The 25,088-nt window shown below is 41.5% G+C and overlaps 1 protein-coding gene across 1 annotated transcript in view; it reads right to left on the reverse strand.

The window, feature by feature from the left end:
* Window positions 1-25,088, reverse strand: part of MKX (mohawk homeobox) — a 57,903-nt gene that overhangs the window by 24,890 nt on the left and 7,925 nt on the right. Inside the window, exons 3-4 of the mRNA XM_031444552.2 lie at window positions 23,441-23,594; window positions 22,652-22,987 (exon numbers count right to left, since the gene is read on the reverse strand). Of these exons, the coding sequence (XP_031300412.2) occupies window positions 22,652-22,987; window positions 23,441-23,594 (490 nt within the window). The remainder of the gene's footprint in view (window positions 1-22,651; window positions 22,988-23,440; window positions 23,595-25,088) is intronic.

Here is a 25,088-nt window from a genome sequence, read left to right on the forward strand (position 1 = left end):
ATTTAACAGCTGGTACGGCATGTATAGCAACCAACCGGAAGACATGAGGGTGTTAAGAGGGACACTGGTGTCTACTGTGACATATTTAATACCTGTTGCAGGAAGATCTTTGCTTCCAACTTCACACGCTTTTCCCCCTGATTTAGTTCGCTGACCATCACAAGGCCTTGGATCAATACCTGAGCAGAGAACCTGTATTTTCCTTACGCCCCATTCAGGTATGCCGTTTCCGGATCCCTTTAACACACACACAAAATCAACTATACACCAGATATGCCGGGAGCTGGGGATGAATGAGATGGGATCTGTACTGCAGGGAACTCACGCTCTAATGAGGGCAGCAAATGAGTTCTTTTATTTCATGCTGATTTCTGGGAAGCCTGGTAACTGTGACAGAACAAAGGTGAATGACACAGGCATGTGGCTCCAGACCAAATGCATGAATGTCCCTGAAGACAGCGGGGTCTCCTTAAGGCCAACGCCACATCCTCGGGCTGCAATGAGGCGCCCTTTCACCCTCCTGCCTCCTGCTACCACCACGAAGGCGCTGCTGTCCAACAGAATTACGATGTGGGACACCCAGGCAGACCACATAAGCAGTTTAAAATTTTCTACTAGACATGCTTCAAAAAGTAAAAAGGAGAAGAGAACATTACTTGAATAAACTATTTTCTTTAACTCGATACATCCAAATACTGTCATTTCAACATGGACTCGATATAAAAGTGATCAGTGAGGTGTTTCCCATGTGTTCTCTCCCCAGACATTTAGCCACGGTTCACTTTGGGCTAGTCACGGTTTAAGCGTCCACAGCCTCGTGTGGCCACCGTGTCAGACAGCACTGTCCTAAGTGACTCTAGGCAGAGGGACACCGGCACCACCCCTTAAATCTCACAGTGACCAAGTGAATTCTGAGGAGTCTTCAAAAGTACAGAAATGCTCACAGTTTTCTGCAGCACTCCTGGGAAAGCAGGGGTGCCTAGAATTGTCCTACAATGAAAAAGTCGGAGATGGTAAGTTAGGGCTTGATTTGTGACCATGTATTTTGCTTCCTGCCCTTCATCTCTGGCTTAAAGGAACCTCTTATTCTGGACTCGCTACTAATTGGTCACAATGACCAGCCTCCCCTTGAACCGGTTTATCTTTAGTCTCTGAATTAGCAGGAGAAGGAAATACCCCTCGGTGTTGCTGCAACACACTTCAATACGCTTTCTGCTTTTCTTTAACGTACCTTCTTATCTTGTTCATGGGCCCCTGGGAGAAGACTGGATGAGACGTCCCACAGGACTCAACAAACAAAGAACACTAGATTAAAGACTCACCAGCACTGCTCAGTGTGGAAGCCACAAATTCCTTCCAGAGCCCACTCAGGCCTAACTCACCACAACTCCGGGTATTTCAGGGTTCCCTCACCCTTAGCACACAGAGCCTTATCCAGAAGTCAGTCACTTCCCTGTGACATTCTGATTTTCTCTTCTTCCTCTGGGTCTCTCCTTTTCAGTCCAATCAACCTGATTCAAATGTCCTTTCCCCTATATCCCTATGAAGTTTTTTGGCTCTTTCCTCTCTAGATTTTCTTTCCTATTACTCATTGCTTCTTTTATTGTTCTGTGTCTGACATTATTATTTCTTATACCTGGCATGTAATCGTATCTACACTTTCTCTGTTCTGGATTATTCTCTCTTAAAATCAGATTCTCTAACTCTTTACCAAAATAGATTCATTGGATACATTGTCAAATAGACAGTCCTCCCTTCCTAGGAAAGAAATTTATGTATAAATTGTCTCAAGTACCCAAATTTAAATGGTCAGTGGTTAAAATAAAGAGGCCAAGTGCCTTTTGACCCTGATTAAGTCTTTTTTGAAGGCAGGAAGGACTTACAGAGACCAGTTGGATTGTGGTAAGCTGGTTAGACAAGACAGTAACTCCTTGGATGTAATATTCTGACCCTGCACCCTCCTGGCCTTCCTACAACTGATCAGAGAGTGAGCCAAGGCACGAGGGATGGCACAAGGCATCCCAGTGTGGAGGGAAGCACGGACAGGGCTCAGTTTTCAGTTTTAGGATTCCTACCTCTTCAGCACGATCTCAGAATTGCAGTGGGTGCAATGACATTTCTGGTCTATCCCTAACTCGATACCTCTGCCAGTTTCTTAACATCTGTGTTCACCAGTGATATTTCCAAGTCACATCATGGGACTGAATGTGATTCAGAAATGTGATGAATTCTAGCCCAATCATATCCGTGCTTTCAAGCAGGATGAACATTTTCGGGAAGTGCCCAATCACAGGTATAAGAACGACACTATACAGGCTAGAACTGCCCTGGAAGTAGAGCGGGACCTCGAGCAGCAGTGCCCTAAAATCACAGACCATCACCAAGGAGGGGAGCTCCAGCACTGGGGAAAAGGATGCATCTCTTGGAATAACATGGTTTCATATTTAAATCAAATGAAAGAAATTCACTAAAAGGCTCCTTTCCTAAAACCACTATCCACTTTTTTATACCATTTGATGTCATTTCTGTTCCTACACCATGTTTTTCACTTCTCCTAATAATACATGCCCCATTTTCTCTATAAAGAACATAAGCACGAGCCAAAGTCGTTTTGCTGGATTAATCGATTTGTTTTCTTTTTTCTCAGAAGCTTCGATACCACTCTCAGTTTCTAGCCTGGCCAGCAGAAAGGAATGAGCAAGTCCACCAGCACAGGCTCCAGAGCCCAGAGGTGACCTCCACATCCACCATCCTGACCTAGACATGACCCTGCAAAGGTCACGGGTGTGCTTGGTGCCTAATCACCAACTCTGCCCCTAGAGAGAAACCTCAAGAGAGTCCTAAACCCACACAGCCCCAAGAAGACCAGAAACCTCAGAGCTATCTCCAAATGGGGTTCCAAACCTAGAGGGGTTTTTGGGAATCTCTGAAACCCCGTAAAATTATTAACAGGTGTAATGAAGAAAACAAACTGGCATTTATTATCACAAATGTCTTATAAGGAAGGTGAAAGTTAGATTTGCTTTAGGTTGGCTTAGTATCTTGGGATGGGGGTGGGGGGTTGAGCACACAACACAGGCCCGGGACAGTTTGGGAGCTGAAGCTGGAGAGAGCCAGATTACACTCCCCTGCATGGAAGGAATGTGGAGATTCTGGAGCAACTGGGGAATTAGCTGGTAAGCAGGAAGGGATGGAAGGGGGATGCACAGAGCGAGGGTGATGCTGTACAGCTGGGGACCACGTGGGACAGAGCAAGCAGGGAAGAGTCTCCTGCGAGATGGGCTGAGGAACCCTTAAGAACAAGGAAGAGCAGTGCTCTGTATGCGCCATGCAAACTGCAGTGATGTAAGGCTCTCCTTCATCCCCTCCAAATTTTCCAGCATACGCATACAATTTCTGAGAGTTGGGGGATCTGACATCTGAGGAAGGATGTATGTTGCCTGCCTGAACCAATGATAATCAGAACAGGGATGACTGTGTGGGATGGCAATGCGGCCTATAAACTGAACACACTTTGGAAGATACACGTTCCCAACGTGCTTTGAAGACAAAACCCTCAGGCAGTCTCAGAAATCTTCAGAAGGGTCTGATCTTCCACCTCGCAAATAGTGTCCAAGAGAATCCTATTTAGATCTAAAGGATCGGGGTCACACCTGCTGCTGTCTGGGCTACACAGAAGTGCGGGGTGGGGCCAGGGCATGTGTGTTTCTCTGGAGAAGGAGCCAAAGCTTTCTGTCCAATTTTCAAAGTGGACCATGCACAAAAGGAGGAACGGCTCCAAATAAGTTAGGAATCACTGTTTTGGAGAGGCCTACTCCGTAAGTGATTTTAAAAAAAAAAACTTCTGAGTGCACTTAACCAGGATGGAAAACACCGTAAAGTCAAATGGAAAGAAGTCTATGAGAAGCCGAGAGACTCAACTTCTCTTTCTGGCTCCGCCACTAAGCGGCAGGTCACCCCCGCCCACCCCGCGAGAAAGCGGGAATAATTACCCTCACTCTCAACCCCTAGAGCTGCAATGAGGATCCAACAAAATGACAGATGTTCACGCACTTTTCTACAGCATACAGAGCAACACACTATTATTAGATCTCATCTGGCATTAGATTGGCTAACCGAATACCAGAATAGTCAGTACAAAAATGACCTTAGTGAAAATATTTTTACCATTCAATCATGGATATTATCTCCTTTTCTTGCCATGATAAATCATGGCATTCGGCTTTAAAGGATATTTTTATCGTTCATCTAACTCTGGGAGTTTCACTGTGTTCCAGCCTCACTTTACAGCTTCTGTTTGGTAACTCTTCCTACCTACTGCCTCGTTCTGGAGGCGCACATCAAATCTGCACAAGAGCAAAGGGAGCTTCGCTCGCTTTTTTTTCTGTGCATGGCAACGGGCGTGACATTTGATCTTACATAGGGATTAAGTCATTCTTGAGCAGAGCCCAGGAGAAGGAACAGCTCCAAAAAAACAACCAGCCTTGCTGGTACTACAACATCCAGAAATTCAAGTCACTCTGCTACAGTTATAATTTGTAGTCTGTCTGGCACTGGGAAATCTAACTGCAGTCTCTGTGGTTTAAATAAAATGTATCTACAGCAGCTTGGAGCCATGTTTTAAAATGTTCCATGTTATTTTAGTTCAAGGACAAGCTTTTAAAATTAAAAGAAAACTTTGGCTTTAATTATAGAGTAAAAGTGATTTTTTTTTTTAAGGAATGCTATTGAGTCCCAATTTTGGAGAAAGCATTTGAAATTTAGAAAAAAAAATTAAATCTCCTAAAGTAACAATCCTTATTAACGTAGGAAGATCAAAAACAGAGCACACACTCACACATAAAGGCCACATTCTTGTGGTTTTCAAACTATGATAGTCACCGTTCATCTACTCGGTATTATATTTTCCAGTGATTTCAGTTATACTTTATGACCAGGATACAATATTTTAACAGGCACTACTGCTGACACAGTGACAGATCTAATAAAAGGCAGCTGATGGTGGTGTTTAACCTTAAATTTAAGAAAAACCCAGTAGAAGCTAAATTTATGAAACACAGAAGTTGAGTCATGTTGTTCCTACAACAGAAGGATTCGCTGCAGGATTGTTTTAAAATACCCAGTGTCTGCGCTGTCCTTAAAACTTGATTCAATTTAAATCTAATGTTTTTAGAATGTGTCTATTTTAAAATTCAAGGCACAACTTTATTATAGGCTGTGGATTTATACAGAGTGACTAAAACAGAAGCTTTAAGCCAAGTGCACCAGCAGGAGAGGCAAGTAAACGTCCCGCCCCCGGGGCCCGGGCAGGGGCCGCCTCCCCTCCCACCCCCAGCACTCTGAGACCGCTCAGGATGCCACAGGAAGGACTCTGACTGCAGTCTGCTTGTTTTCTCAGCGATTTGCTGCCCCTTCCAAAGGAACAGCTCCGCCAACCCCATCACCCTTGTTCTGGGTGATTGTTTTGTCTCCTTTCACCATGTATTTGGACTCTGGAGGAAGTTGGCTTCAGGCAGGTGCATGTCTCCCTCTGGCCACTCTTGTGTCCCTGGATCCTCTCTCCTCTCTACAGAGATGCTCTATGCTCCTTCCTGGGGTTGAGTCTAGGGCTGGAGTGACACTGCCTGTCCTACAGAGAAGGCTCCGTCTGAGCAGCACCACCCTCAGACCCCGAGAGAAAGGATCTGCAGTGAGACAAAGGAGGAGATGAAGTAAATTCTGGACTGGAGGTTGTGATCAAAGCTGAAGGAGCCCCATGGCGGGTTCTACTCTTCTGGAATGGGGAAGGGATGAGGAGGGTCCAGAGGAGCCAAGGAGGCTCCTTAAAACCCTCTCCCACATTTGATCACTCGGTGACTTACACCTTCTGCTCTCAGAATGCCCTGTGGGGAAACGAGGATAATAATGGTACCGGCCTCAGGAGGTGGTTATGAGGATGAAGTCAGCAAATACACATCAAGGGCCTGGCGCCCGGCACTCGACGCGCGCTCAAGCATCACCAGCTATTATCACCATGGTCACTGCTGAGCCCGCATGTGAGCTATTTTGTCCGCACTCTTCTCATCGCCTCACAGATATTGGCCGTCCTGAGATAAGGGCCTGCCATGTTTGCTGGAGACATGGATAACCACTACCCTTGGAGGGGCAGAGTGTCTGCGTGGTGCACGGGGCGGGAGTCCAGCAGAAGGATGCAGGCTCACTGGGAGGGAGGTAAAAAGGAGGCCAGTTGGCTGGGGGAGAAGCCTTAGAACAAAAGCAGTGGAAGATCTCTCAAAGATAAGCCACCGTCTCTGTAACTGTCCCCAAGTCTGGAAGAAAGAAAGAGACAGCGGGCAAGAGCAAAGTCTTCAAGTCAAATGGATCTGAGTCTGAATCCTGGCTCGGCAACATCCCAGCGCATGTGGGCAAATTCCATGCTTTTAGTGGTGTTCTCTCCTCAAAACAAGGATCTTAACACAGATGCCACAGACCTATTGTGGGGAGTAAGCAAAATAACGCAGGGTGGGTAGCGCACAGTAAGTGCTCAAAACACAGCAGCTGTAGTGAGCAGGTGCAGGAACAGGAAACGTTCTCAGACCACAGGGAACTATCTAGTCACCTCCCCTAGAAATACACTGTCGCTTGCCTCATGCCTGCCTGCACGTTAAGATGCCCGCCTCCTGTTATGAGATTAAAAGTATGTACCCTTCAGGGAAGCAAGACTCACCAACTGTATAAAGAGAATACATATGTGTGTTTTCTGTGCTTGTATGTAAATAATTATGTAAAGTTCAACTGATTTACTTAGGCAAGATTTGATCACTCAGTTTATAGATTATCCATACTCGAAGCATTTACAGCAGTATGTTTTTTAAACTTTATAATTAACAGATCACACTAACGATGATGCCTAGAGGCTAAACATTTGAAGCTGAATAGGCAAACCTCGTCCAAATCCCCCTGCTATGTGATCTCTGCTGGGATATGCAGCACTTTGCCCCCGTAACTTCCCCCCTTGTGTCACATCTGTGACTGTGTTACGTTACGTGTTAAAAGTGACTTTGTAGGTGGAACGAGGATTACCTATCAGCTGACACTAAATAAGGGAGATTATCCTGGATTATCTGTGTGGGCTCAGTGTGGTCCTGTGAACCCCTTAAACACAGAGCTTTTTCCTAATTGGGACCACAGGGGTAAAGCAGGGAAATTCAAGCCTGAGAAGGACCAAGCATACTGTTGCTGGTTTGAAAATGTAGGGGATGGGACAGAAGGAATGCAGCAGCCTCTGGAAGCTGAGAGGACCTCAGTCCTACAACCACAAGGAAATGAATTATGCCAACAGCCTAAAGAAGCTAGGAACCCAGTGTGATCCACACCTTGATGTCAGCCTGCTGAGACTCCAAGGAGAGCATCCAGCCACGCCGTGCCGACCTCTGACCCAAGAAGATATTTGTAATAATATTTATTACTGTTTTATGTTGCTAAGTTTGTGGTGATCTGTTATGCAGCCATAAAAAACCAATAGATGGGCACAGAAACCACTCTTTGATTTATAACCACAGTCATCACTTTTGCTGTGGTTAATTAATTATAAAACAAGATCCTCCGTTTCTGACTGCGACATACAAGCTGCCATTCCTGGCAACGGTGCGCCGTGATCTCGAGCTAGCCTTCCGGCGTTTCTCTGTCTTAGTTTCAGGGGCTTCACTTAATATTTTCTTAAAATAAGTGCTTGGATCGTTGCTGCTTATTTAGCATCTCTAACAGAGGGTGTACAGGATCTTCGGAAGAGAAAACCCTCCAACACCCTACATTCCAGGAGAAGCCTTGTGAAGGGATGTGCTGTAATGATTAGCTAAGACCTATACTGGGACGTTTGCTGGTTATGCTGCTGCCGAGAGGCGAGATCAACCAGTGAGATGATGTAAAGCTCCTGACCTCATCCTCCTCAGAACGGTCCTAGTGCTTCAAGGAACGTGAAGCCTTAGCTACATAATCCAGAGAGAACCCCTCCTCCCCGAGGATGACAGATACTGCTTGGCAGGATGATAGCCAAGGTGCTCCAGGCAAAGGACTCCAGGAATGTCAGGTACTCCAGGAATGTCAGGTGCTCCGGGAAGACAGGGTGCTGCTCTAGACAGGATACTGGGAACAGTGGCCCATTTTAAATTCATTACTGTTTAATCAGCACAGTTTCCACATGCTGACAGCTGGACAATCAAGCATATCCCTGAGGGAAGAAAGAAAACTCATAGAAAAGCATTCTGTGATCAGTGTACCACCACCCAGAGACAGAAATACGGTGAAATATTTTCAGTTCAGCCACAGTTGAAAAAAACCGGGGAAGAATCTGGAGAGCAGAGCCCTGAACAAAGACAATGAATTTTATTGTTAAAAAAGAGAAAGAGAAAGAGGGAGGGAGGGAGGGAGGGATGGGAAGGGACTGAAGGAAGGAAGGAAAGAAGAAAGGGGAAAGAGAGAGAGGAATAGAGAAAGAAGGAAGGAAAGAAAGTTATTACAGGAAAGAACATATTTTGACATGTTCAAAATAACTTGAATATGCAAATTTTAATATGTACTTTGTTAATATAGTATTTTTGAAACAGAATAACCCTTTCCCTTCCATGCTATTATTTTATTTTGACATATAACTTTAATTAAATACATTTGTAGCACTAGCTAAAAATTATTAAAGTAATCCAAGTATGAAAGGGTAAAAAAAAAGCAGTATGAAGCATATGATTATTCAGTGCTTCATTAACTGATAATTTTGCTTGAAGGAAAGATTGGCAAAAAGGAGTGGAATTCTTAGCTCCTTGTTTTTACTTAAAAATTCCCGACAGAGCTCACTCAAACAAAGAACTTAAGTTTTCCACTGGAAGGACAAAAAGAAAGTTGGTTCTAGCATGTCCGGCCACATCCTTCACTACAGAGTCAAACAGTATCCATTTGGATTCCAATCACATTTCAAAAGTGTAGTATTTATTAGGTACATGACTGCCAAGTACCACTATATCATAGTATTATAATGACAGGCATTTTTTATTTAACGAAATTATATTTAGCTCTTTATTTCAAGCACCGTAGTTCGGAAAGTCTTACCCATCATAACGTGTCATATTTATGTACCTGAAACCCATCAAGAATTTTCCGAGAGCTGCCACGTTCCACTCTGCAGACAATAACTATATTTATCATTCCTTTGATATTCAGAATCTATGCCTAATTCTGCATGTGTGCAAATTCCCAGTAAAAATGGTCAGAAACAAAGGAAACAGTTTTTACGATGAAATCATTGACTGGAAGTCTACACCACAGGGTTCCGTTTAGGATGGTACACTGAATACGTTTTATTTACTTCTCTCTCAAAATCCCATTAAAATCACAGACTGTAAATTCAAAACCAAATGAATGCCTAAGCAGTCCTCGAAGACAATAAAAGGTACCATCACCAAATCAGAGGAGTTGAGAAATTCATGGAAGATGAAATGCATATGGGTACCAAGTTGGTGGGGAAACTCAAGCAGAGAACCACAACTCAAAACAGGTGGAGGGCAAGACCGTGGCAGAGTGTGACCGGCTGCTCCCAGCAGGGCACAGAAGATGCTCTGAGTCAGAGAGCAAGTGGGCTGGGAGGGGAATCATGAAGGCTATCAGTCACATAGACAACGGAAGAGCTGGGTCATGCTCCCTTCCTGAGTCTATTAGCTGCCTCTGGGTCCTCTGACCCCAGGACACGGCTGCTGCAAATATTTTTTAAATGAATTAGGAAGGGTGTCTAAAGAGGGCTCTTAGCATGAAGGTCATTAAGATGTGCAGAGCAGGGATTCAGGTAACTTCTGATCTCCACGGGGGTCATGGCTGCTATGAAGAAGGAGCGATAAGAAAAAAAAAGATGTTCTTGGAAAATAAAAACAAGATGCCACAATTAAAAGTGCAAATAGAAAGGTGGATTGATAGGATGGAAGGGCCAACGTTGAAGACTAAATTAGTAACCTGGAAGAAAAAGTTGAGGAAACTATTCACAAAATAAAGGAGAAAGATGAAAAATGTGAGCAGAAAAGGGGAGAAGCAGGAAATCCTGGGCCAAGGTCATTTCACAGGTGAATTCTTTCAAACCTTAAGGTATCAGGAAGAACTAATCTGTACTTCACTTAAACTTTTCCAGAGCAGAAGAAGATGCAATACTTTCCAGGTCATTCCACAAGACTGGCATAACTTTAACATCAAAATTGTGTAAGGATAATTATCAGGAAAAAAGAAAATTACAGACAAATCTCACATGAGATTTTTCATATAAAATTACTAAATAAAATGCTGATAAAATGGATCCAGAAATCTTTTAAGAAGAATGATATAGCGTGATGGAATAGAACTTTTCCCAAGAATGTAAGGCCAGTTAAACACAAGGAAATTCAGATAAAAAGAGGACAAGATGATGATGTTCTTAAAAATTGTGGAAATGGAGAGGGGTATAGCTCCATGGTAGAGCACATGCTTAGCATGCACGAGGCCCTGGCTTCAATTCCCCAGTATCTCCATTAAAAAAAAAAAAAAAAAAAAAAACTGTGGGAACAGCATTTGATAAATGTAATAGCCTATTTAGTTATGTGTTTGCATTGGGGTGGGGTGGGGAACCTCTTATTAAATAATCTAGGGAAAGAAAGAGGATCCCTTAACTTGATAAAGTGGTTATACCAGAAACTTTCTGTGAACATCATACTTAATGGTAAAATGTAAGAAAAATTCCCTTTAATGTCTGCCATCACTGTTATTACTCAATATTGTTTGGGAAAACTTGGTCAGTGCAATGCATACGGGCACCAAGTTGGTGGGGAAACTCAAGCAGAGAACTACAACTCAAAACAGGTGGAGGGCAAGACTGTGGCAGAGGGAGGGACGGAGGGGCAAAGAGGGAGGAGAAGAACACCTAAAACTGTTATTATTTGAAGGTTATTTGCTTGTATGTCCGTTGACCATCCAACTGGATATAAGAAAAATATACAAAATCCAACAGATTTTCTATATATCAGTGATGGCGACTATAAAACATAACAGACAAGTCATCTGCAATAGAAACAATAAGAACAACAAAATAAAAGGCCCAGTAATTAACTTAATGAGAAATATGCAAATCCTATGTAAAGAAAAAGACAAAAACTTCCTAAATACCATGAAAAGTGATCTGAATAAATGGAGAACTAAACCGTGTTCCTAAGTGGGAAGCCTTGATGTAGTAAGGTTAAAAATAATCCACAAATTAGTATGTAAATTCAATGCAAACCCAAATAAATTTCCAATGGAATTTTTAAACAAGGACTTGTAAAATTTATTCCAAAATTCAACTGGAAAAGTACAGGCAGGCGCCTAGATGGAACCGAAAGAAGTGAAAGCACATGCAGCCTGCCCTATGCTGACACGTTCAATAAAGCGAGTCATGAAAACGGGCCACCGCTGACAGAAGAATATCTTTCAAGTTCAATGGAATACCACAGAGTCTAGGAATAGATGCACATTTAAAGGCAGTTAGTCTATAATAAAGGAGACATTTCAAATTGGTAAGGAAAGGTGGGAGCACTCAGGAAGTTGTTTTGGGATAACTGGCTGTTGATATGGGGAGAAAAAAATCAGTTCATAGCCTCAAACAGTCTACAAAAACACTTTAGGCACATTGTATGAGTGGACAACTAAACAATAAAAGTAGTAGAAGAAGATGTATACGCAAACGTTTTTAATCTTGGGATAGTCTTCCTAAAAATGACCCAAGGCAGGACGAACACTGTGGCAGATTTAACCATGTGTCCTCTCCCTTCTTGGCCTCCTAACCTACCCTCAAAGCCCAGCACCCTGCCTGGGCAGGCCCTTTACCTGCCACTGGTGGTGGGGGGAGAGGGGGGCTGACTGCTGCCATCCCCTAATGCTCCTTTGAGAGGTTCCTGTCCTGTTGCTCAGAGCCCAAGAGATAATAGAGCTTCTAGAGATAACATGGCTTGTATTTAACTAGGACTTTAAGTAAACTGTGGGCTACCTTCTCTCCCTAGAAATTTCACAGAATCTCAGATTATCAGAGGTGATAAGGTACTTAGGGATTATCCAGTCATAAACCCTCATTTTATGGCTAAAGAACCAAGGCCCTGGTTGATAAAGTCCCTGCTTTAGAGCAGTCCTGGCTGAGTACCGGGCTCCTGATTCCCAAGGCAAGGCTCTCTACTCTTACCACATTAAATCTCCCCACAGCTTAATCTACTTGTGGGTAGTTTCAGGTCAGGTAAGGAGGGAGGCTGGAGAGAAAATCTGGGCCCAGTAAAGTCATTTTCCAAACCACAGATGAAGCAGCAGAAATTTAACTAGAGTCAAAATATACATTAAACTTGTCCCGCTTCCACAGAGCCTCTACCCAGACCTTTATACTATCACTTTAATTAAAGCACCTGAGACAGTGAGGTCACATGCAGACCATCCGCCCTTCTGGCTCTTCTCTGGGCTTCCTGTAGCATCTCACCGAGTGTGTTAGGGGGTGGGGACAAGGAACGGTATTTGGGGGTTGGTAATATGTCATGAAATCATAAAGTTGTGCTTTTTTATATTTTCCTAATGAGAGGAAAGTTATTGTAACTATAAACTGAAATTTTACTGCTTCAATCATAGTAACCATGAAATAGTCCTCCAACACCTTTCAAGATAGTTGAGAATGACTATTCCAGATGATTTATGTTTATACTTTTTAAAGCACATTTTAAGAAAAAAAGTATAAATTAAAAAAAAAAAAAAAAAAAAAAAAACTCCTGAAAGAAAAAAAGAAGTACACAGGTCAGAGACACTGGAGGCCCCATGGGTCATGAGTAAATCTGAACTGGTGTCAGAATTTCTGAAAAGGTCTAAAGTAAAGGAACCCAGGAGACACAGTAAAAACTAAAACAAGACCAGTTGCACTACTGACAAGGTTGTGAAAAAACTTCTCCATCCAGCTGGAGAGACTTAGCAGCTCAGAAGAGAAGTAAAAGAGGAAAAAAAAAAAACAGCGAGACTAAACGCAAGCAAGACGAGAAAAGAAAACGAAAAACAACGATAACCCTCCGCTCAGCTGCAGGCGCGGGAAGGCGGGGGTGGCTTCTCAAGCAGCCTCTAGCCCTGTGCTGGGCGAAGACATCACAGCAAAGGCACTTGGCACCAAGCAGCTCCTGGCCAGGGATTTTACGTTGAGAAATGTAAGACCCAGTAGCATTTAAGGAATTCTTGCTCTTGCCAGAGAGCCATCCTCCTGCCCTGAAGCCATGTGACAATCCGATCCTGAATGCCACTCTGCCTTTTACGCATCTGTTGTCTAAATCAGTGCAGAAACTGGAAGCAACCGACTCTGCGCTTTGGCCCTCTGCCAAAGGGTACATTTCAGTGTCATAATGACAGTCTTGGCAGAACAGGGCATTCTCACTTGAAATGTCTCTGCCATACTGAGGGCTCTGTGCACCGTAACCTGAGTCTGGCTCAGTCGAGGGACTGTTAGTCCTAAATTTCAAATACATGGGCAACTATGTGAAAGCTTAAAGAGCAACTGTTTCTTGGAAATCCCACTTTTCGAATGGTTGTCTCCGACTACCTTTCAGCACTTTAAAAGGTTTCCTTTTCATTTGCGTTATTTTTCCATTTTAATTTTATCTCACCAAACTAGTCCTCTTAAAATTACTTAAAAAAATGTTACTCTCTTCATTTAAATGAAGCCTGATTCAAGGCAAAATAGCTTTATATAATGGCACAAAAAAGGGAACACATTCTTTCTGTCAAAGATGTCCATCTTGGTCATTGTATCAAAGCCCTGAATCAGTGGGCAAGAGGCTGTTTCCATCCCCGTTCACAGTCTAGTGATCGTGGAAGACACCACATGCATCCACAGTGCCATCTGGCCACACAGCTACGGCGCTGCCAAATCTGTGACACAGTGACCTCAACACTGCAATTCAGTCTGGGTGCAATTAGTGACGTGTCTGATCCAAGGAAGCCCTACGGCGAATCTGACCCTGAAGCATCTCAGCATATCTTGCCCTGCAGCGTCCTACTGGCCTGGGAAAAACAGTTCTTGATTCGCTTTTCTGACTGGGAAGACTCAACATTGTGAGAAGCTGATGAGTGATGTCTTTGCTTGAAGCTCAGTCTGATACGTCTTCCCCAAAGCACTTTCCAGTTGGGTTGTTAGTAACACCCAGACTTTTTTCAGATCACTTTCAGGTAATGACTCAAGGCCTCCAGGGTAACTCAAGGCAGAGGGATTGTTCCACTGATCATTATCAAAAGCCACGATGTTTTCTCAACTGCGCTCAGTTCTACTACTACCACTGCACACACACAGACACACACACACCAAGAGACTTCTGACCAGCAACAGCAACTGGTAGAGATCGCCAAACCATGACTCTTTCCCTTAGTAACCACAGGATAATCCCTAGGTACCATATGTCTATCACAACCTACAATCTACCAACATGTGTGAAGACCTTTTCCACTGCAGCCATTCAAATAAGGTACTTTTTTAAAAAATGCACACACTTAGCCTAAGTGCTGAAAAGTTCAACACTAACAACAAGTATTTTTACAATAAAAGTCAATTAAGTACAGAGGTTGCCAAAAGCCATCAGACTTACTGTACGATCAGGCTCACATCTCCAAGCAACCCAGCAACTCCCACTCAAAAACCCAACAATTTCAATGCCTGGGGCAGCGTCCAAAGCAGTCTCCTAACTTGCAGATTAAGGGTTTGAACTGGAAGATCCTTTAAAAAGTTCACAGCTGGATTTATAAAAATCCTTGATGATTTCCCTCTTTAGTATAATGAAAATAAGAGAAATTAGGTAACAAAGAGGGGAAAAGGTTCATTATGCAGCTGCTATATAAACATGCCATCCTTTATTTATACTGAAAACCAAGAGAAAATTCAAGTGTTATGAAAAAAAAATTGAACAAAGTGAACAAAATTATTACTATCATTATTTTGCTTCCTCAAAACTCACAATTGTAAATCATATAATTTCTAATAGAAAACAAGACTACAAGCTTCCAAAATTTGAAAGTACCCAAATTCTGGACTTAGAAGAAAACACATATTTATTCCGAGTAAAAATTCTGTTAAATCAACAAAGACAAATTTTGACATAGAAAAGTACCTGTTTAATTTTAGAAACAAAATAGGGAGGCAGAAGGGGAAAAACTAGCTGCGACTCACCAAAAAGGAGAGAAAGAAAAGAAACCACTTCCATATTCATTAAACAGAATGTCTTGTTATTTTCACAGACAGTAAAAACCTTTTGACATCCTTTTCAGTCCCAGGCTGGAGAGGTGTCAGCGGATCTTATCTGGTCTTGTCAGTGTGTAAAGAGTTTACAAACCTAACTAAATTTAGAATTAGTGGGAGCTAGGCACTTACATTCCTTATATATAGGAGATGGGGAAAAAAAGGCCCTTTTATGCCAGCTTTGAGTTTGGCTTGAGTTTTTATGACTTATTTAGAAGCCCTAGGGAATGAAAAAAGTCTCTTAATGGAAATACTGACATAGTCTTAAATATAGTGTCATGAACCAGCACGTCTGTGAAACTGCACCAGGTGCAGCTGAGCAGTCCAGTGAGTCTGAAATGCACAGAGCGTCAGGAAGTCAGTTACAACGGACTGACTGCCAGGAGACAGTCCTGTCATGACACAGGGGATACCCCTGCAGAATCAATAATTTCATGTTGATAAATTTGTTTTTAACAGGAAAATAGGTAAAATGTATGGGATCTATACTCTTACACGTAGAGGAGAGAGAAAATGTAAAATTTCTGCATAGAATTTCTCCAATTCTATCACAGCATCAAAAATAGTCATTCTTAAAAAGCCAAAATGGTCATGTCAACCCCGAGTGAACAGGGCAGAAGAGTTTAAATCATTGGATCTAAATCTGTGCTCTTCTTCCTAAATCTCACCTATAAGGTGACGTCCTAGATAGACAGGCAATAGATATCACTACTTGGTGAAGTCAAATTCATAAACGCTCCCTTTGTTTTTATTTGTCTTTCTGCTATACTTTTTATTCTTCGGTGGATTGTCTTGAAACCAGCTAAACTTTTCCATTTATCATCCTTGCATTTTCCTGAAAGTCACTCTTTCTACTTGAAAATCGGTTTGGTTTCATTTTATACTTTCTAAGTTTTTATGTTGACTCTCCTAAACATCTCATAGTTTTAAGATTCATTCTGTTTAATTTTTTCCCTCTGGTTTTAGCTTTTTTTTTTTTTTTTTTTTTGCGTTTTTGAAAAAACCCGTTTAAACTGATTCAGGACCATTTTCTTTCTCTTGTCCTGCTCATAGACACAGATCAACATATACATATGTACATGAAAGTGTCTTTTATGATTTAAGAGGCAGACAGACTAAATCATGAAAACACTAACTCATTCATTTAAGAAACAGTTCCGGAGCAAATACATGAGACACTGAATTAAGAGCTAGGGGGACTATAAAAATGAATAAAATACCATTTCAGGGCCTCAGAGAGCTATTAATACACACAAGGCAGTGAGTATCAGCACGGAAGAAGAGAGAGGATACAGCTGCATTTTGGAAAACAGTCTGTCTATATTCACACAAATTTGAAAACAGAATTGCTATCATTAAGTATCACACGGAGGAAACAGTGTAAAAGGACAAAAAATGTCAGGATCAAACACAGCCCTAAAAATGGTGTACACCTTCTAAACTAAGCTACCGTGTATTTTCCATTTGTTTGTAAACCAGGCTGCTGAATGGGGCTGTAAGCCTCAGTATCCAATATAGACTTTTTCAAAGGCTCTCCCAGGACACCAAATAACAAAAGAAAAGTGAATGAAAAACTAACCCCTGCAGGAGCCAGCACACAGATTATGCCAATATTTGTTCTCTTTTTCTACGTCTGTCGGCCATGAATCTCTGTTTTTAACAGTAAGCGGAACACTTGAATACTTCCATTTAAATTTTGCAAGTGAATCCATAAAGAAAATTTGCTTTCAAAAATCAAGCTACTTTGCATTTCAGAAATAATCCACATGACTGTGATCTGCCGCCATCACCACTAATAGTTAATAATCTACAGTGTCCAGAATACCATGCTTACGTTTTATAATCCTACCCCACGACTCCCTAAAGGTCAGAATTTCTATAAATCTCATTTCAAAGGTTAGCACTTTGGAATAAGTAATTAGGAAAGATCTGTTTTTAAAAGGCAATCATAAAGACATCGCTCTTCACTCAGAGGTGTCAGAGGCAAGTTTAGGATTGTGGTTAACCCCAAAATTACTAATTTGAAAGGGAGGACTGGCATACAAAAAGCAATGGGAGGAGGGAGTTTAGAGAAGAGACAGGGCTGAGGCACACCCCATATGCTGTGTTTCATATTGTGAGCTCAGCAGTATAGAAGATTCTCTATTTTGTAAATCACCCCTTAAATTTGTATCTGGAAGTTTCACTTAGGTGGAATACCTCGTTTCCAATGGTGTCTGATAGGAGAGGTATTGTTGCAGTAAAGATACAGGACCAAAAACTGGATAACCTTTCAAGGATCCTTTAAATGTCATGAACTGGGCTGATGAGAGGAGGTTTTATTATTGTCTGCTGGTGAACATCAGCAGTCATTTGCAGGCCAGGAAAAGAATGTCTGGAATCATCCAACACAGCAAAACTGAATTCTTTCACTGAAAACAAGGAAGTGACAAGTACAAAAAGGGAAATAAAAGAAGATGAAAGTATCCAAAGTCGACTGAGTGGTCAACAAAATTCCGAAGAAAGGCTAGCTTGTACCCAGAAACACAGTATCCTCAGCAGCTGGCTCTGGACTGAGCCTTCTCTTGACAAAGCCTTCTCTCAACTGCCCTGAGGCTTTCTTTAAGCTACCCCCAAACACCTAACATTGATGTAACATAAATTACGAGTGACTATTTCCTGCTCAAAAAGATCTGACAAGTTCTTTAAGTCTTTCTTCTGCTTCATTTAACTATGGTTTCTTTGATGAGGAGCTGAGCACAGAACCCAGGGCTCCAGTGAGCCTAGAACATATCCGATGCGGTACGAATGCTTGGAAGGGCACTTCACACATGAACGCCTTTGTCCCAGAAGCGTCCTGCGAAGTCAGCAGTTTGGGATGGAGACAGTCCCATTTCTCCAAATAAACTATGCTACAAATCAAGGTTAAATCCCCAGCTAATCCAATGGTTTACTGAACTCATGAGCGTCCTTGAGTTTTACTACTGATAATACCAACTGAAACCCTAAAGAACACACGTGTGCAGGAAGAGAGAGAAAAAAACCCCATCTCCACTCCACCCCACCCCGACCCTGGCAGAGGGTGGGTGGTTATCATTAGCCAAGAAAAGAATATTTGGAAGTGGCGTTGAGCCTTTGTCATTCTCCCAGGCTTTCTTTCTACTGCCTCCTTTGTCTCTTCCCCACTTCCCTCATTTTGCTCCAACCGTGGCAGGCCATCTAAAAGGACTCTGCCCCTCAAAGAGTCCCATGCACCAAATAAATGACTTCTTTTCCCTCTCCATCAAAATCTCCATTTCGTCAGGGATAGTCACGTGGAGGGGAAGCTAATCTGATTAATTCACACTAACATAGAAAAGAGTTCTATCTGCCAATAGGTTTTTGCTCTACCAGATGTGCATAATTAAGAGGGATTTCAGGCACTTTAACAGGACAAAGTTGAAACATTCAGCCTTGTCGGAGCAGATTAAATTTATGAATTACACACCAGGAAAGCAGTGGGGCTCAGAGAGTTAACCACTAGAACGTACTAGCCATCTAGAAGTTGATCGTCTGTGAGATGCGAAAAGGGAAGAACAGTACAGGAACCTGTCCTCGCGTGGCCACGGAGGGGGCAGCCCACAAGTTTCATCTCAGGACCTGCCTGCCTTTCCCCTTAGGAACGTCTCCTCTCCCCTTCAGGGAGGAAGGAAATCTAATAGGCATGGTTTGGAGGGTAAACTGAACTTGAATCCAACTTAGGAAAGGCTCCACACTCTACAAGGCTCTTTCACGGCTGGTTCCATCCGGAGAAAATACGCACCCAGTAGACAGGAGTCAGGGGGATGTGACGGTGGAGTCCTTATTGCGACACCTCAGAGAGCAGACCCACCCGAGGACTAGCAACCTGAAGGGCAGTCTGTAATGGGAATTCTCTCCATCAGATACCTGAAAATTACTATCCATGAACCTAACATGATGAAGGGGACTGTCATTTTAATTCAGATGACAATTTCGTTCAACGGATGACACCCAGTGACTAGATTTTCTAGTGTATTACTTAATTGTATTTAGAAGCAATAACCTTAACAGTCCTGATCAATTCAAATATTACAAATGCTACTGTCAGAAAGGTTTTAACCAGTGCTTGCTGAGAGTCTACAATGCCCCTGAGAAAGAGAACAACTTTTAAAAAAAATTTCTTGTACGATGTGGGAGACTGCAGATGACAGGCAAATATATATTTAATGTCTACGTAAAACCAATGAAAACATGTAAAGATCTACTCGGATCTAGTAATATCTTCAGCTAGGATTACTGCTGTATAATCTACCAGGCTTCTTTCTCCCTCCTAGAATTCAACAAGCGAAACGAAATTCAGTGATACATTACTCTCCCATACACCAACTCTTTCTTTAATCTGGCTTTTTGATTCTATATATTTAATGAAATGTATCATGAGATAGCAACTCTCTTACAAAAAAAGGATGGAAAAAATGGATACAATTTCATAGCACCGACAAAGCAATAAATTGTATTTAAAGGTGATCTCTTCTGAAAAAGAATTTAAAAGATGAAATCTTTGTACTACTACAGAACTAGGGTGGGAGGGAGAGGAGTGGTGTTTAATAGTAGACTTAGAAGATTTCTGTTTTGGTGAGGAAAGGAAGATATAACCAGAAGGACTTGAAGGAATTCAGAATAAGCCTGTGTGCCAGATTAAACCACAGCAGTGGCTCGGAAAGCATGTAGTGAAATGCCCTGTTCCACTACTTCTGCGTGAGTGGTAGCCCAGCTACATCCGAGCAGCACTACCACTCAGCTCCCACACAGCACAGCCATTTCTTATTTTGGCCTGAAACTTAGCAGACTAGAAGTCTGAGACCGACTGGTCTTTCTTAATTCTCCATCCACAAAACCAAAAATTTCATTCTGTTCTTTGTAAGCGTCTACACATGCACGGAGAACCCAGGAGGTTACGTGTCTAGGCTGCCTTCTCGTCGCTTGCATAACTGAAAAACAGGTTTTTATTTAAAAATAGAACTTGGCAAACGAATAGTCCGTAACATGGACCAAGTGTGTTTGGAATGCTTTAATAAAAATAAACGGCCAAGCTCTTTCACGTTGAAAAGCAGCAACTATTCCGGCATCCTAGTCCCCCTTCGACTTTATATTTTGTCACCTTCGGAAAGATCATGTATTTTCAGAAGACCCAACACACTGGGTAAACTGCATACGCACATGACCTTGTTTTTACTGGGAGCCGTAAAGAAATTTATGAGAAAAAATGTTTAACCAACAGACCTCCAATTACTCCACCTCATCAAATTTTAATTTTCATTGTTTTTATCTTTCTTGTTTTTGTCTATACACACTTGTCATAATTATATTCAGTGTTTCCACAATTTAAAATTTTTTTTCCACTTAACATTAATTACATTATCAATATTTTCCATGTTGTTTCATAGTTATATCAGTATCACAAATAAAATTTTTGACTTTTATGCTATCTTACTCTGGTTTGGGATCAGGGTAACATTTGCAGTTTAAAAAATTAAGATACTCCCCATGTTTTGATATGTTCCGGAAAAATGTATAAAGCATAGGAATTATTTCTTCAAAGTTTGAAAGAAAAATCCAATGAATATATCAAGTTATGTATTTTGGGAACTGAGTTTGCTAAAAACTTAAATGTTTCCTGCATTAGTGGTCATTTAAAACTTATTATGAATTTATCACTTACTTTGTGTGGATAATCGCAAGTCGCTTCGCCCACACATGTGCTACAGCATACTGCCAAAACAACTGTGCACTGTATTTATTCATTATTTAAAAACTATTTTTGTTTAATAACCATGTATTGATTGCTGTATCTTCTTTCTCATTTCCAACTTTAATTTGTGTCAGTTTTTGCTTGTTTCTTTTACTACTGATTTCAAAGAGCCAACTCGATTTATTTATCTATTTTTCAGCCTTCCATTTTACCTTTTTTTGTTTTCTATTTATTCTTTTTCCAATTATCTGTACTTAAATGACTTATTTTCCTTTTTCTGAAAGTAAACATTCATAAAGCTCTGAATTGCTTCCACGTTCTGTTCTGGCCACATCATTTAGGTATTAGTAGATAGTTTTAACTTTTTCATTACTGGTTAAATAGTCTTTGATTGCATCTTTTACTTATTCCTAGAGCCAATCATAACTTATCATAAGACTATGCATTTCTCAGTGTTTGGAGTTGTTTTCGTTGTTGGAGTTGGAGATAAAAGCAGAAAATGGGTTAAGTCATTAAAAATGCATAGAGATTTCCCCTGAATCCTCATAGACGGTGTATCTCGTATACATTTGTAGACACTTGCAAATCAGATTTCTGGCTAAATAATCCTAAGGATATATTAAACAGACCAACTTTAAATTTCTTTATAAAGCTCTGTTGTTCACATATCAAGCCCCTTGATACGACAGGGACTCAACGTAGTAGTACTTGAGTAGAACTTAGCACAGAACCTAGTACATCACAACAATTCAGTGGACGACTGGTGGCAGTATGTGTAATAATAAGAGAAGTACTCTAGCAGTTGTCACCCTCCTCCAACCTCTTGTGCAGGCCCAGCTACACCACTGATCTGGAGAAGAGTAACTAGCCATGTGTTCTGGGCCTGGACTTTCTTATCTGTGACAGAATGTGGCCAGGCTGCACGCTTCCTGAAGTTACTTCCAGGGGCAACATTTCTGAATCTCACTGGGTGGCATTTTCAGGACCTGGACCCTACCTACGCCAGACGGAGGACACACACAATCCTTTGTTCTGAAGCAGCTTGCTCAAACGCTCTTGAAGACAAGATAGAAAATTTTACCAAACTTGCCACTCCCATCTGCAAGTTGTGGACAGGAAGAAATCGATTCATTGTTTCTGGACTAAAAGTAAAAATTTCAAAACTATTTATCAGCTCTGTTTGTGCTTTTCAGGAACAAAAGTAAAATTTTCAAAGCAATTTAAGCCAGACCTCTACTTTCCCCTCACAAACGCCTTGGCATCCATGCTATTTTTTGTTCATTTCTCATCACTATTAGCAACCAAAGAATTCAAGAGAAAAGATGGAGGACAAAGTATTTGTGTGGCTGGTTATAATCCAGGACATTCCTCCATGATAACTTATTCATAAAGCCAATATATATCTCCTCGAATAATGTTTATCACTAAGAAGAATTATTATTAAGAATAAAAACTTCCCAGTAGACCAATCACCTACCAACAAGCACACTGGCCAATTAAGAACAAAATGAAAGCTTTCAAAGTGAATTACGGGCAATATGTGCATAACCTGATGCAAAAGCAATAAAAATTATGCCTTGACATCTGTCGAAAGAAATCCCTCTGCTGCAGCTTCAATTCCGTTTTCAACAAGGTTATCACAAAAAGCACAGACTTACCCGTGCGATAGACAAAGTTGCCTTCAGTTTCTGACGATGAGGGAGACACCAATTCCTCCTCGAATTCGTTGGAACTAAAAGATCCCGAGTGGTTCCTTTGCCTCGTCTTTCCCATGATGGCAGCGTCTGTGACCATGACATGTCTCAAAGAGTCGTTAAGGTAACGGTTCAACAAGCTGCTCTTGTATTTTGGGGGGGAAACGTAGTCCTCGTTGGCCCGTGACTCTGGCCTCACTCCAGCTTTTATGACTGAGCTCTCGCTTTTGATCACAGGATGGTGGACAGGATTATTATAGCCCCCTTCATTCATGTGGTTTCGTGGAGGATTTTCTCCATCTAAGGGGGAAAAACATTACCAGGTAGTACTTACACATACTTCTCCCCCCGCCACACAGTTGTTACATTTCATCACTAATACACAAACACACACACACACACACACACATAAGGAAGAATATTTAAAGTGTATAAAATTATCTTTGATATTTAAGATTAACTTTTAGGCAAAGGAGAGCAGGAATCTATGTAATCTCTCCTCTTCGTATTTTAATTTTACTGAACTTCACAGACAATGTTACTCTGACACACAATAAATCTATGAACAAGAGGAAACCGCCGTAATTCGGTCGGTCATTTATAGTATTGTAAAAGTGAAGTTACCTCATGCAATAAAAAGGAACCGTTACAGCACCATCATGTTTTATGGAATCAGCCTTAAAAACAGCAGTTGAGGCGAATGTCTCATTACCGAGGCAGAGCAAAGAAAGCAAAATAAAAATATCAACCAACCTTCGGAACATGAGTCATCACTGCTCACGCTGAGCCGCTCAGCGTTTCCTTGAACATACTTGTTGTACAACTTTATCCTCAAGGCCCAGCTTAAATCTGGCTGTCGAACGGTATTCTTAAGCCGACGTCTGGCATTAGCAAACCAATTTGACACCTGAAGAAGTTTTATTTTTCAATTAACACAACATAAAAAAATGACCCATCCTACAAGTACTTTCCCAGAAAGGACCTAAGCCTCTTTCAGTGCCTCTGATCATTCAATATTCTCAGGACATAACGGTACTAAGCATTCAGTACTCATGAATAAACAGATAGCTCATTCAATCATTCATTCATTCAATCAACAAACGTGCTGAGCACTTACTACAGAGACTAAGCATTAACTATACTCTGGGAGTAAAAAAACATATTAAGGGGCTTCGCGATCAAGTTTCCAGTCTAGTAAGGGAGGTAGGAGCATGTACAAATGACCCAAATATAGAAAAGAATGTGATAAATGGCTTAAGAGGCATTAAAATAAAATGTTACAGGAGTCCCATAGAAGGAGGGGTTACTTTATATGCTGACTCAAGATGTCATGAGGACTTTAAGCTAGATTTTGAAGGACTACGTCAGGGATAATGGGTAGAAAAGTGTGTTCCCAATAAAGAGGACACGGAACACATGTGAGTCAGATTCCAGAGGCACCGCAGTGGGCGAGGAAGAGGGAAGGATTAGAGAGGACCTTGAGTTCTCAAACTCGTGCAACCAAGAGAAGACAGTGCCACTTTGAGAAAGAAAGTAGAGCTGTTTAAGTGTGAAATGATGGGTTTGGTTTGGGAATGTTTAGTTTGAGGTACTAGAAAAGCACACAGATTAGATGTGCAGCAAGAAAATAGAGCTGGCGCCTGAAATTTAAGGGGGAAGAAGGTCAAATTTGGGTCGAATGCACAGAGGTGAGAGGTGAAGCTGTGAGAACAGGCAGAACAAAGAGAGCACTCTGGAAACCTCCAGCGATTCAGGGCGTAGGAGCTAGCAAAACCACCAGAGGGAGAGCAGACAAGCCGAGGGAGAGAAAAGCCAAACAGCACCCAGCCTGAAGCTCAAGTCAAGGGCTTCCGAATAGGTGATGGCAAAGACATGAACACTGCGAAACAAAGGAGTCGCTCCACAGCTTTTGCCTCTTTTTAAGGTGCTATTGGATTTCTAGGCGCTCAAATGGTACTAGACATTCCTTTTTAAATGTCAGGCTACCGTCAGAATATATATATTAAAACCCAAAAGGCCAATATTTGCCTTTAAAACGATGAAATGTGGAAAGGGGATTACATCTTTCGCTCAATTTGTTCCAGAACATGACCCCGCAGTACTATGATGGTTTGTGTGGTCATGCTTGTGACAGAATTTCTTTTCTTTTTATATTTATACTATAGATACACGATGTTTGCATATTACCCAAGCCTTAATTATTGAATGAAACTGTGGTGGGTGATACTACTTTAAAAAAAAAAACTGTAATTTTTTCTTTTTGTCCCCGTGGGTAAAACACAATCGTCTTTTCCAGTTTGTACACACACAAACTATATCACATATAACAGATATATTCACTATTACCTCTCTTTGTGTCTTAAGCAATGATAATTGTCCTTTCACATTTATGTGCAATGGT

The sequence above is a fragment of the Camelus dromedarius genome, chromosome 26 (assembly GCF_036321535.1).
Source record: "Camelus dromedarius isolate mCamDro1 chromosome 26, mCamDro1.pat, whole genome shotgun sequence".
In the NCBI taxonomy this organism is placed as follows: domain Eukaryota; kingdom Metazoa; phylum Chordata; class Mammalia; order Artiodactyla; family Camelidae; genus Camelus; species Camelus dromedarius.